General features: G+C 40.7%; 1 protein-coding gene across 1 annotated transcript in view; it reads left to right on the forward strand.

Moving 5' to 3' along the window:
• SNTB1 (syntrophin beta 1) overlaps positions 1-10,207 on the forward strand; it is a 227,767-nt gene extending 217,560 nt beyond the window's left edge. The window contains exons 6-7 of the mRNA XM_036876299.2: positions 3,910-4,100; positions 7,091-10,207. Coding sequence (XP_036732194.1) covers positions 3,910-4,100; positions 7,091-7,183 — 284 coding nt within the window. The 3' untranslated portion in view covers positions 7,184-10,207. The remainder of the gene's footprint in view (positions 1-3,909; positions 4,101-7,090) is intronic.
• The last annotated feature ends 4,738 nt before the right edge of the window (positions 10,208-14,945 follow it).

Here is a 14,945-nt window from a genome sequence, read left to right on the forward strand (position 1 = left end):
CACTGTTACACCAGTGTTCAAACAACAGTTCTGTTCAGGCTGCTGTTAATTTTCTAGCCACTCCCTAAATCAGATAGATAGATGGACAGATGGATGGATAGATGGATAGGTGGATAGAATGAATAGGTAGACAGACAGATGCTAGCTATAAATACATACACATAAATATATAGGTAGAGATTATTTAGTTTTTAATTGGGCAGAAGTCAAATAAGAGACCAGAAAAATAATATGAATCAAAGATAACATTAATTAGCGAAATATATGCTGTAAAATCTTGGCTAAGGTGGGTTCCTTATTAACCCAATGGCTTTCATCAGCCAGCACAATAGACAGTCGACAGTGTCTATAATGCTTTCGTTCTGATTCTAAGATCTAAGATACTGTTTCCGGTCTGGAGATCTGGGACCAGCTTCTTCCAAGTCTTCTGTGCTCACCCACAAAGAAGGCATTATGTGCAGAGTAGCTTGTATTCTCACAATAGTTTTCCAGTAAAGCCAACTCTTGAGTTGCGTAGGGCTGCTTTTCATGGTATTGTCAGTTTGCCTTCTTCTGTCATATGCTTTCTTGCCTATTCTTTCATTTCCCTCGGTCTCTGAAGAGGCAGTTCGAGGTATAGCCACAATCGGGGCTCTGAAATCAGAAAGGCCGGATTCAAATTCCAGTTCTATTTCTTTCTTAATCTCTTACTTAATCTTATATTTGCTCGTTTCTTCATCTGTAAAAAGGAAGAGATAATAGTACCTACATCGTAGGGTTGTTGTCAAGAATGAAGATAAATAATCCGTGTGAAGCACCCAGCACAGTGCTTGGTACATAGCAAGTGCTCCCCAAGTCTCATTTTCAGTTGTTATTCTTGATACTATTTGTCCAGATCTATGCTGTCCAATATGCTAGCCTCTACTCATTATGTGGCTCTTTAAATGTAAATTAATTACAATTAAATAAGTTCTCTGTTGTACCAGGCACATTTCAAACGCTCAGTCACCACACGTCCCTGATGGCCACCACGTTGGATGTGTGACTCTAGAATATTTCCCTGAGGGCAGAGAGTCCTATTCTACAGCTCTGCTTTAGAGGAACAGGATTTCCTACAACACATCTTAGGTATGGTGTTTCCAGACTTCAGCTACACTGAAAGCAATAACAGAAAACAAAGTTTTTTTAGTTTTACTCTCAAAAGCTTCAGATAGCTGCCTGCCACCCCCCAGAGATGTGGATTCAGACGTGCTGGGATGGGGCCTGAGAATTTGTAGCTAAAAAGATACCAGGTGGTACAGATGTTGCCGGCCGGCCCGTGGACCACCTGTGAGCTGTACTGCCCCAGGGTGCCACTTCCTGCAGCGCCCTGGGGGTGCCATTTGAAAAGGTAGGAAACACATCAAGGTGTAGTAGGGCTTCTCCCTGCTTCCTCTACTCGGGAAAGCACGAAGAACCAGATGTTCTGTAGAACTTCTGCTGCAGCATCTCCAACATAATCAGCAATTATTCTGAAAATGAATGGCTGCCCCAAATATTTTCCATCTTTGTGGAAAACCTTTTGGGAGGGTCACTGAAGCTTTTATTTTTGATTTTATATGGCAAGAGGAAGAAAACTGGAGTTTTGAACCTGTGAGTTGGAAAAGGCCCAGGCCACCTGAAAACTCAGTTTATGAAGTTTTATGTGTGATACCAGAGAAGTTCAGACTCCTTGCAACGAGTTCGGGAGTGTTCTAGGAAACAATGAAGATGACCCCAGGGATTTGGCTTAGTTTACATTCCACAAATTTTGTAAAATCTCTCTCAATAAGCTGAACTCTTCTTTGACAGTAAACAGTGAGGTTGTTGATAGACCAGCAAAGAAAATAACAAAACATTTTGCAGACTGACCTAGCTGGGTGGTGGAAGAGAAGAAATTATGGAAATAACCAAAGGAGCAACCCAGTTTCAAATTGAAAGATGCCTGCAGAGCTGGAGATAGGCTTCTGTTTTAATCAGAGCTTCAATTAACTTGATAATGTGTTTAGTTTATCCTGTGTGGACTGAGAACACCTTCAGATAGTGGAGTCTATTATATAAAAGGCCACAAAAAATAGCATTTGAGGTCAACTGGAATTAAAAGTAATCACGATCAGAGTGATTCAGAGTATCTGGTGGCATAGCTTTAAAGTTCCAACACAGAGGTAGGAAAAGGGAAAACGCATGTAAAGCCCATCCACCCTCATATTCTGCAGGAGGTACAAGTGAAAAGTGTCCAAAAGGGGGATCCAAGATGGGAAGCCCTACCTATGAGTGTGCCCCTCTCATCCTTGGCCTGGAGGGTGGCAGAGGTCTAAGGGCCTTTCTGATGGGATACCTTAAGATTTACCAAGGGGGTCTTCCCGGAAGGCTCATAAACCTATTAGAGAGGGCACCTTTGGAAAATATCAGCCCTTAAGTCACAAGTTGAAAGATGCCTGTGGGAAGTCAGAGGAAGGCATGTATGTTTTAAAAGCCACCTCATTCTGTAAGCAGGTGGAGCTCCCCCAAACTCTGAAGGCCTCACCCACCCCACTGTTACTGCTCTGAGAGACTCCTGGCCAAGGTGCCTCTCCGCACCCTTCCGTCTCCTGAGTACCAGAGTATGAGAAAGACACCTGGCACAGAGGAGAAGGAATGTGGAACTGAAATGTAAATTACCTGGGTTATGATGCATTGCATCTCTCTGAGCTTTGCTTTTTTTTCACCTGTAATATTAAGCTAAGGCCCTGCTTCAGAAGTTTGTGGTATAGTAAAATCCAGTTTGATTTATAAAGTTGAGCTGAGCAAAGGATAGGATGGAGTGATCAGTAAGCCCTTACTCGGACTCCTCCCAGCTCCCACCCACACCCAGCAAAGAAAATGCCCTGGTTTCTCTAAAGAGCTTTCAGATGTATAGGAAAGCCTGAGCCAATTTATTTGTCAGGGTCTATTAAATGTAGTGGTTTGGGAGGCAAAAAATCCAATCTGTTCCTTAACCTTTTTCAGAAGTCTTTGGTCAAGGGTTTTAAACATTCACAACATTCCCTAAATGAGAAGCAGGATTCTGGGGGCATGCCCCCGACCATTTCATAAACTTAAAGCACTGGTCTCTTTTCCTAAATGCAGTGAGGGCTGCAGATGAAAGCTGGCACCTGACCTGATCAAGGGTTTCAGTTTTGTTCCCTTGGATCACAGGGCACCATGTGGACACCAGCGAGGCTCCTGGACGCCACACTGGGCGGAGGGAGGAAATAGCATTCTTCATGGGAGGGGCCCCAGCTGACGTCTGGCTGCAACAGAAGCTTTTCCAGGGCCCAAGATCACTAGGGGAATTAAAAAGCACTCCTTTCTATTTATAAAGTGAACTTTGTTTGACTTTAGAATTAAAAATTAGATTAAAAAAATAAACTACTCACTCCTGACTTCTTGACTGTGTTACATTTACTAACTTTGGTAGTGGAATGGGGGAGCATACTTATTTCTTTCACCAGGTGGTAGGCATGGCAATGTGTGTGTGTGTGTGTGTGTGTGTGTGTGTAAGATGATGATGATGATGATGGTAGCTTACTCTAAATCAAATGTAAGTTGCTTTTTTTCCCTGGCTTGAGGTATGGCCATTGGAAGGCAAGTACACCTGTCTACTTGTGTGTTATCAGATGGCTTGATAAGAGTTAGAGCCCAGATAAAATTCAGTAAATCCCAGCAAAAGGAATTTCTTTCACTTTATTTCCTTTTGTTTGATGCAGCAAGTTAAATTACCTTATCAACATCAATAGAAGGAGACTATTTTCATGAACAATCACTAATTTTTAACTTTAGAAAGCTGTTTGTAACTGAGTCCTGCAACTGAGGGGACTTGTTAAGTGCACGGGAAAATGGACTGACTCCCATTGTTCATACTTCCTATCCCTCTCTCTCCCCTCCAATCAGCTTGCACCTATAAAAACCAGGAGTGCCGTTTGACCATACATTATGAGAATGGATTTGCTATTACCACTGAACCACAGGAAGGTGCCTTTCCCAAGACAATCATACAGTCTCCTTATGAAAAGCTGAAAATGTCTTCAGATGATGGAGTCAGGATGCTGTATTTGGATTTTGGAGGCAAAGATGGAGAGATTGTAAGTGTACCTTTCTTTAGACAGTGTGATTTTGTATATTTCATGGTGCGATACACCTATAATGGCTCACAAATATAACACTGCCTTATATTTATTTAGCAACTGAGCATTAACAAAGTATTTGCAGGCTCACATGTTATTTGATCTTTGAAATACTATGCTTCAATCCAATTACTCCAAAGCTCCTTTCTTTTGGTCTCATTTTCCACTAAAATACTAAATATTTGAATCAAAATAAAGAATCTTTGACAAAGTTAGCATTAAATTCTTATCAAATAGGGTCCCACCAGTTCAAACTGTAGCATTCATTTTTTGAAAATTATCAAGCATCTAATCTAACCTCAGCATTGTGCAGGTTGTTGGGGATGCAGGGATGCAAAATATGCAGTCCTGGTCATCTGCCTCTTCTCAGAACAGCGGAGAGCAGAGAGCACAGAGGTGGGAGGGGCTAGACCAGGAGCAGAGTACAAGGGGCAGCAGGGACACAGAGAAACTCAGCAGCTCTACCCATGTGGAGAGAGGGCCAGAAAAGGGCCCCCAGAATTTGGGGGCTAATGTCAAATAATGTGCAACAAAATTATGAAATCTGTCAGCTAAGGTAACATACTTCTCATATCAAAGCAAACAGCCCATATGTTTAAATTCATGATTTCCTGTGGCCATTATTGCCTACCACGGTGAAAAAGTACGTTTCTTCAGTTGCACAGAAGGGTGAGAACTGCACATTCTTCTACTTCCCAGCCAGTGTACTTATTGGTATTTTCAGGAGGACACGGCATCTCATGGATACTGTCAAATGCAGAAATTCAGAGGACCTTGATTTTGTAATAACTCGTCTCTGCTCAAGTCCTTCCTAGTCACTGGCTTAGTCCACAAATATTTACTGACTTCGACTGGATAACAGGGAAGGGAAATAGATAAAATACAGAGATAAATCTCAGTTTTAAAGATGCAGTAATCTCAGTTCAGCTCTGGCTTTACTCCGTAGTCCCCACCCTCCACTTCCATCTCTCCACAGTTATGTCAGTCATTTCTCCTGTGGGACTTCATCGATAATGCGCTGATAACCATTCAGGGTTACCTGGCAGGGGCTGACAGAAGGAAAGGGCCAGGACCACACTTTGGCAAGTGTAAGGGTCCTTAATCTCAGTTTCAGCAGCTCTGTTCTCGATCACAGGACACAGCTGGCCCTGACACCGGTCCCAGATTCCTCACCATGGGTGCCCCAGGCAGTCATGATGAAGTCCGCGCCCTGTGCTGGAAGCTGATCTGAACTCCTGACAACAACTTCCAGCCAGTCATTTTTCTGACCTTTAAAATGGATCCACAGAATTTTATAGGATTTTGTTATTTGTGTTTCAATCAGTTAGTTCAGTGGAGGCACCAGTTTGGAAATAAATGACTTGAAGGTCCATTTTACTAAGGATCCTTCTCGCTCAGTTGCTGCTCCATCAATCACACAACTGTGTACTTTTTCCTAAAGGTGAATATTCCCTAGCAAAGTGGAAAAAAAACAAGAACCAGTCTCCTGCTTTATCCTTGGCTTGAAAATCCAAGGCTATTTTTGCCCGTGAGGTAAATCGCTTGTCTAAATTTCAGCCTTTCTGTTTGTAATTATGACCTGACATGCAAGATTGAGGAAGGACTGAGTTTTTGCTGCCACTACATTAGTTTGATAGGCTCAAGTTCAGATACAGCTCCCTGGGTGTCTAGTTAAGCAGTTGTCAGGAGGCAGGCCCCAGGGGGCCTTTCCGGGGAGGGGAAGGGAGCAGAGATGAGTTGTAGAAAGTGGAATAAATTGATGGTCAAAAGATTTGTGCTTTCTTTCTGAGTTGTAACTGACTCACTGATTGTCTTGGGCAAGTCCTTTATTTCTTTGAGTCTGAGTCTCCCCATCTGTAAAACATAGACGCTGCAGTAGGTAATCTTTAAGACTACTTCCAACAGTTGTGTTCAGTGTGAGGGAGTCGGGACACTGTGGTTAAGCCCTGACTCCGGCATCAGATAGCCCTGAGTTTGAGCCCATGCCTTCTCTTTACTGTAACATCTATGATCTTAGAACATTTTATAACTTCTCTAAATCTTAGTTTCCCATATCAAACATAGAGATAATAACAATAGCTACCTCCCAGGGATTTTGTGAGAATTAAATAAGGTAGTATAGAGAAAATATTTGGCACAGTGCCTGGTACGTGAAGAAATAAAGCCCTAGCTTTGCTAGATATTATTATACACTCAGTTGTTACTCCCCAACAGTGTCATTATCAGAACAGAATTGAGAATTGGTAACAACTCATCCAGTTTTCCTGAATTAGGTCAGGAGATAAAAATTCAGTCAGACTCTCACGCTCCAGCCATGTGTGGGCACTGTATGAACGCACTGAGAAAGGTAAGACTTCAGAAGGGGCGTCACAGACACGCGCTGTACAAGCTGACAGCAATCCTAGAGCATGGGACACACTGTTTGGGAACATGGGCTCTGCGTTCTGTAGTTTATGAGAAGTTTTACATATGCATCTCATTTAATATCCTAATTACCTCATAAGTTAGGCAGGACTGAGAAAAATTTTAAGTGACTTGTCCAAGATTACATATCTAAAAAGTGTTAGAACCGGGCTCAAACCTAATCTTAAAGATGCAAAATTTAGTACTGCTTTTGTGCTGTACCTCATCCAACATAAATAATATCACTGTTGTGATATCAAAAATAAATGGTTTAGACAGTCAAGAAAGGCAACATCAATATTTATGCTATTGGCATATATAAATTTCGCAGAACCTAGTTCAGGAAAAAAAGATACATGAGATGTAAGGAATAAGTTCAAAGAGTGATTTCTTATATCTCTTTGGGGGTCAAGGATTTAAAAATATAATTGCTCCAGTTAACACTTGAAAGCAAGAAGTGTACAGATCCATTTGATGTGTGAATGACTGTTCTGTATCAGCATTAATTGAAAATCTGTCGTGCTCTCTTCTTTTTTAAATTTCAGCAACTGGACCTTCATTCCTGCCCAAAGCCGATTGTTTTCATCATTCATTCCTTCCTGTCAGCTAAGATTACAAGACTGGGCTTGGTGGCCTGAACAGAGGGGCAACGTTTGAGAAAAGGAGGCTGCTATTACCACTGGAAAGTGTAACATCAGACACCATTTGCAGCGAGCAACGTGCCAGATGTAGCCTGCCACAGTGAGCTTTAGATCCTGTGTAATTGCCCCAGAGTCCTCTGTCAATTTCACCAACCACAAGGGGTACCCTAAGAAAGTAGACAAGGAACATCAGAGTCAAACTAGCAGTAAAAACTGTCAAGAGGTGAAGGCATTTGGAAATAACATAGCATAGCTTTTAAGTAATGACAATCAAGGGCCAGAGCATTAGAACAGCATGTGTAGATCTTCAGCCTACCCGTTTCTAGGCAACTGGTTTACCCAGGTGAGCAAGGGCTGAATAGATGAAGAATGGACATTTTCGCCTCTCTCCCTTCCCTGTAACAATGATCCCTTGTTTTGTTGTGATTTATTTCCTACTTCTAACTGAGTTGACTTTGGCCGGTAAGGGAAGAAAGGTACTTCAAATGGAAACCCACCTCTTTTTAAATATGAAGCAGCTGTTACTTTTTCTTAATGAATTATCTTTCAATGATGTAGAAAGATTCTGAAGTGTTCTCATTAGCATATGCTGAGCAGGAATTAAATAAAGCATCAGATACTGATCCACACTGTACGTGGCTGACTCTGAGCCAAAGTAGCTGCTTAAATTGCAAGGCTTTGCTGAAGAGCAGTATGAGTGAAAAATGATTAATTCTGGGACTGTATTCACACCAAGGTCTGCTGTCTTAGAGCCAAGAAAGATAGCTTTATTTATAGAAAGTAAATTATGGGCTAGTTTTTTAAAAGATTGTCATTTGATATATGTACATATATAACAGCTCATGTGGGGTCAACGAATTATCCCCATTTTGTGGTTTTCAATGAAAGTACTGAGCAATTTAATGACCTTTGTTTCTGCCTGTGCTTGTATGCATGCATTTTTGAACCAGTAATAGAGCAGCCTCATATAATTCTGGATGATGCTGGGTTTTCCATATAGACCCAGCATTATAATCAAATCTATTGTCAGCACCCATGGCTCTTTTGGAATCCCAGAGAAATATAAGGACCTGATATTTTTCTACAAGAATATTTTCAGACACCATATAGGCATATTACTGATTTAATACTTTTTCTTTTTTCCTTTGAAGCAAAGTCTCTGAAAATATTTCACACTATTTGATTTTGGAATCACTTTTCTCAAACCTTGAATTAACCCTAGAATTTCTGTAAGCATTTGTACCCTTGTTTCCCCCACAGCATACATAAACAAATACGTGCTTTTTCAGAATTGTATTTTAACAAGTACCTATGCAAAGAGCTTTAAGAAGTGAACTGTTTTAAAGGAATATAAGTTTGTTCACTGAGACATGTGTTTATTGTGTGGCAAAGGTTTATTTTACCTCGGCATTGCCCCAAAGTATGTATCACAAGGGGCGTTGATTGAGTGGTGTTCTCATACAGGTGGGGGTGGGGGAACAAGAGCTTTGCTAATGAAAAATGTTTCTTAAATCTTAGTTAAGAAGTGTTAAACAGATTTCATAAGTGCAGACATCCTCCAAGACCTTAATGTACTACCTAATGCTTCTTCTAGGGGGAATCCTATGTGCCATTCCTTACACTTACTTACTGAACACTTTGGGAAATACAGCTTTAGGACACTGATTTTTTTTTTTTGGCTTCCTATTTTAAAATGCTAAAGTTGCAGCTTGAATATTGTAGGAAAGCTCTGAAGCATTTGTAAATGATACAGTACTCTTTCATTATATATTTTCAAAATCACTGGAATGTTGTTATACAAAAGAATTATACTTGTGCATTGTAAAAAAACATTAATATACATTTATTAATGCCAATAGTTTAATTCAACAATATGTAATCTAAGGTGCTCAGTACTACATGAAGTATGAGTTAATTACTCATTACTCATCGTTAAGTTGCAAAGATGCTATTATATATTTATAGACAGAATTTAAATGATCATAATTACAAATATTTCTTCATCATTTAAGTGTTGGGCTGATTAATATCTGGGTGGGGGTCAACAGAAACTACATTCTCTACATTTATAAAAATTTAAATAATTATATTTTAGAAAAAAATGTATTTGAATAAAAATGCATTTTCTGAATTAAAATGTTCTATTAGCAAGAAACAAAATTTTACTGAAAGAAATGTGTAAATGAATCTTTTTTTTTTTTTCCTTCCAAGATAAAGTGAATCAAACACATATCAGAGTGGCTCTGATGAAATCAATTTCAAATACTCATTTTTTCTCATTCTGAATTTCAAGTTACTACGACTTTCCACTGTATGTAGATTTTAATCTTGTCTTGATGTGTGTTACGAATGTTGTAAATGACACAAACTCATATGTCAACTGGGTCTTTTGGGGGAATTCGTTTTTGTCCAGTTTGCTCTGTGCTCAACCATTTCTTATCTGAATTAGTGAATTATTAAATTCATAGTGTTTGTCCCATAAGGGCAAACCAATACAAATGAATGTTCTAATGTAGTTAGTGGGAAGCTATCCATTTGCTAGTAGGTGTGGTTAGGTGAGCCCTTTGTGGAGTATCTTTAAATCATCCCAGAAGGGTTTAAAGAAGACCAATAGGAATTTAGAGAGTAAATTTTTTTTTTTCTGACTTGAAGTAAGAGAAACAAAACCATAAACCTACTAAAAAAGTAGCCAGGCAGAAGCATTTAATTAATCCTATCAATTGATGGAATTAAAGTGCAGAAACATGCATGACCCTTTGTCCAGAAGCTTGTTGAACCTGCTTGAAGTCAGGAGGAATGGTCTTAATGGTCGGAAGGATTCTCCTAAAATTAATGAGCAGGGCCTTCCTGGCCCTTGTTTTACAAATATTATTCTATCTTGAGGGGATTAGAGTGGGCTAGAGGGAGTAATTTTTAAATGTACCTTGAGTTAAAAAAAATATGTGCCTATGTTTATAGCACCAAGGCTATCATGTAAAATTGATATATGAATTAAATAAATATTCACCTCTAAATATGGTAGACTGGCTGGTGGTTTCATGATAACCACAGGAAATGTGAAGACATGTCCTGCTCTTCTCTTCCTCCAGTATAGGCCCTGGAAGGTGCTGATGGATAAAGGGATTGCCACTAGAAGGTTTTGGGGGGGTATCTTGTGTACAGTTTCAGGATGGGTCTTCATCTGGGGCTTAGGGATCTCAGCTCTCATTTTTGACTAAGTTTTCATGAGATTTGACCTGTGCACAAGGCTTCAAGTCCTCAAATTCTCATAGTACTAGAACTTGGTTTGTGTTTAAATTGCTTGTAATGTCATGGGCTGGGGATGAGAAGTCTTTCTACTGTTTGAAAATTTAGTAGTATTGAGATTACATTTAGAACTATAGAATATCACTTTGGAGAACTTCAGAAGTCATCAAGCACATTACTGCCCAAATTTTATTTATAATTTGAGCAATACTACCTTAATGTCTTAGGGTATATAATTTGTTAGTAATATAGCAACAGAGTATATACATATAAAAATGAATATGCACCAGTTATAATTTTTTTAAGATATTATACCACCTAAAGTCATCCCACATACACTATGGTCCAAGTACTACATTTCTGGGAAACACTGACCTTGTGTCATATCCCACAAAACTCAGGAATCTCTTCCTGAATATCCCTTGCAGTTGTTCAATCCACCTGAGATTGAAAATTTTCGGCTATTGGAGGGAGCTCTTCATCTCCTGAGCCATTCTATTGCTGGATGGCTACAACTGTTGGAAAGTTCTTATGTTCTTAGAGCCAAAACCTATGTACATCCACCTAACTTTCAGTCATGTTCCTGTTCTACCCTATGTAACCCTGAAAATCCGTTCTTATCCATGTGAAGTTCTGTATAAAGAAACAAATCAAAGCTGGAGACTACTACGTGAAATAAAATGATCTGAAAATAGCTTTAAATACAACATTAAAAGTTCTTCATTTTTACCTTTAAAGAACCAGTTGGCCAAAAATTAAAACCTCCCATAATACCTAAGGGTGTGAAGTGATTGGAAAACAGGCATTTATACACCCAATAGTAGGGATATATTTGGCAATAATGTAGAAGGCAATTTGGCAATATCTATAAAAATTTTAAAACATACACACCTTTTGACCTGCGGGAATTTATCCTGGAGATGTAATTGCACAAGTGCACAAAGACTAATGGATTAGGATCATCTCTGCAGCTTGGTTTGTAACAAGAAGCAAAAGGTCAGTGTGACCATCAATAGCTAAATACATCTATTTGGAATGTCACTGCATTAGAATATTCTGTGGGGCATTTTAGAAATCTATGCTACTGTTAGTGTTCTTTTATTCTCACAATGATGGGTGGGATGGACAGTTCATATTTACTGAACCAGAGCCAGAGTTGGTAGACTTGCTGCAGTGAGATGACAGTCCCCACATCCAATGAAACCATGTCCTCTGAGTTATTCTTGTAGGTGAAAAATGTTTATAATTATGTAAGCCTTGATCCTGACTACATTTTTCATATGAAAACACTGTTTTGACTGATCCAATATATTCTGAATTCTCTAGGTATGCAACTACCATATGGATAAAAACCATAAGGGAGAAAGTTTGTGTTTTTGTTTTGCTCAGGGCATTTTATAAAAAGTCACAGGTAACAAGCATGTACATGGCACCTGAGTCACCAATACAGAACATTTAAATCCTTTTATATGTGCCTCATTTGTGGTAAATCTGGGTAAAAGACAAATATCTGGCGACTTAAGTTTGTCCTTCAGTGTAACTGTACCCCAACATCTCCATATTGAAATGCATATTATTTTATTATCACTACATGCCTTTTCTAAAACATCTTTACCTTGCAGTTGGGGGATATCAATTTTTTAAAAAATTCCTCAGTGCATGTTAGGATACATTACTGTTCTTGGGTGCATCCTGTGTGTCTTCAGATTCCCTCAAGGCCACCGTCTGTCTCCTAGACTCAGCGGCTCACTTGGCCTGGGGCACCGCCACAGCTGGCTCAGCTTGCCCCAGGTGTTTCTGTCACTTAGAGCCAACCAACTTCTTATCTGGAAACGCAGCTGCCCCCCACCACTCCCTGGTTGCTGCCAGGCAGCCCAGCTAAGGAGATGTGCACTTGAATTTCTGGGTTTTGTCATCAATTCCAGATCCTGAATGAAAAGCTGCACTGCAGGGGATTTAAGTCTTCCTGGGGCCAAACAGGAGGCAATCAGAGGGAGGGGCCCAGCAGATAAATAATCCTCTTCCTCCTCCTCCCTGATATTTCTCTGAAACACGGTTTCTCCAGACACCACCTATCCTGCCACACCCCGTGTGGCTGAGGAGACACCTGCTGGCTGACTGGCTGTGTGTCCCCTGGGCCCACGAAGCAGTGGCCAGTGCAGTCATGTATCACCCCGCTTTGCTCCCCTGCCTTTTCTCTTTTCTTCTTCATTCAGTGCCCTGGAATCGGATGTCCCAAGTAAAGCATTAGCACCTAATCCTTGCCTCAGGTTTCATTTTCTAAGAACTTGCCCTAAGACCATATTTATTAATTTCAACTTCACCTCATGACAGCAAAGGGGACATTAAAGTTCTTATGAAAGGGGTGTTGAGTCTACTCATTTCAGAAACAATGGACACATGTATAATATGCTTGCATTTGCATAAAAATGTCCGCCTTAAAAGGCTTCTTGCTTCAGGTACAGCTGGGAAATGGGATCAGGGGGATCACAGGTATGACCTTAACGTTGTATTACCTGAACTTCTTAAATGTGCATTTTAAAATTCTCTTTTTAAAAAGGTTTTCTTTTTATGACTAAATAATGGTCTAATAGTGATAAATAGTATTTTTAACTTTTGTGTATAAAATCTTGAATAATAGAACTATTTGAATATATGACCAGAAATTAACTAGCATGTCACCTGTGGTCTTCCAAATTAAATCAAATTTGATTCCACTAAAGGAAGCAAATCTTAATACCTCATTAACGTAACTAAACCATGCCCTGGGAGGGTATGGAATCACATTTGTATAAAAGAAAAACAGCAGGAACTCCTCTTTTAGCCTTGTATCCTCTCTCTATTCATTTTCCCCTTGGATATGAATAAGGCCTTTTCTTGGAAGAGTGTTAAGACTTAATAGACACTGCTCAGACAGTGCCACAGCAAGAAGGGCAGGGCAGAGGAGTGGCCTGGTGAAAAAGGATGCCCAGTGGGAACAAGACAGGAATGGGAACCATGCACGGTTAGCCCATGCCCGGGGGAAGGGGCACCCCACGGACCAGGCCTCTCACCCTCGCTCCAGTCTCCCAGGCGAGGCCCATCCTGCTCTCACGCTCACCCTGATGGTGTGGTTCTGCCTTAGCAGCTGGGACTGGGGCCTGCAATGTAGAAAGAAAACTTTGTTCTCAATAAACAAAGCCAGTTATTTTTCAGCAACTTTTGACTATAATTCTTTGGATGCATAAAGCCTATTTTCTCCCAAGAACTCAGAGTCAACATCCAGGAAAGACCCCAACTAACACCTCATTAATTGCAACTTTCTCACCTGCACAAGGGGTGAGGCACTGCTCTTCTGCAAGTTTTCTGAATCTCACGAGAAAGGCAAATCCAGTCCAAAAGGAAGCTATTTTTTTTTTTCTTCAAGTAGGGAATGAAGCTTCTGCAACTTTCCTCCGTGTACTTGACCTCTCAATTAATTCTTCAGTGTAAATGGAGCCTAATGTTTGTTTATGCAAAACAAACCACCTCACACCCTAGAGGCTTAGAACACAGCCAGGCGTTATTTCTCACTATTCTGTGGGTTGGCTGGGCAGTTCCTTGCTGTTCTTGCCTGGGCTCACTCATGTGGCTGTATTTAGTTGGAGCAACTTGGACTGGAAGGTCCAAGATGCCTCACTCCCTGTCTTGCATCTGGTGTTGGCTGTCAGATGGGACACCCCAGGTCTCTTCCAAATGGCCTCTCATCATCTTGGCTAAACCAGTGCCTTTATGTCTCTCCCTTGCAATCAGGGCAAGTTTCTGCAAGAACAAACCAGAAGCTGCAAGGTCCTCCGGGCCTAGGTTTTAGCTCCTGCCATGTCATTTACACCGTATCCTACTGGCCAAAGCAAGGCACACTGCCAGCCCAGACGCAAGGGCCAGGGAGAGAGGATCCACCTCTTCACGGGGGGAGCTCAAACCTCTGGGGCCATATCTAACCCACCGCATTTCATTCTCTAGCCAGTTATTTCCACTCCTCTGACATGCAAAATACGCTCATTTCTTCCCAATAGGGGCTCAAATCCTGTATTCTGTGATCTTCATCTGGTCCAGATAGGGATGAGACTTCTTAGGGTATGGCTTTTTAAAACCCAGAATACAGTGCCTAAAATACCCAAGGTTAACCACCACCCATACATCCAACAGCCATGGTGAGGCAGAGACGGTAACTACAGATACTTCCCTTCACGGCAGGACTAGTCATTAGTTCAAAGTAATTCTGAATCCAGCCGGGCACACGTCGTCAGTTCTCATCGTTAGAAAAATATGAGAAGCAGGGTTTATTTCTGCTACCTGCGAGTGGTTCCCGACTCCACCACTCTTGGCTTATGCTGTGGGCTCTTGGCTCTGACTTTCTGGAAGTCTTTCTTTAGCATAGGAAATAGTCCATGTCTGCAGCTGAATGCATGGTTTTCTCATCTTGCTTTCTGCCCACTGAAATTTGGTGACTCAGAGGCACCAATCCATTTTGAAACAAATTCCTTGAAATTTT

The sequence above is a fragment of the Manis pentadactyla genome, chromosome 3 (genome assembly GCF_030020395.1).
Source record: "Manis pentadactyla isolate mManPen7 chromosome 3, mManPen7.hap1, whole genome shotgun sequence".
NCBI classification, from domain to species: Eukaryota; Metazoa; Chordata; class Mammalia; order Pholidota; family Manidae; genus Manis; species Manis pentadactyla.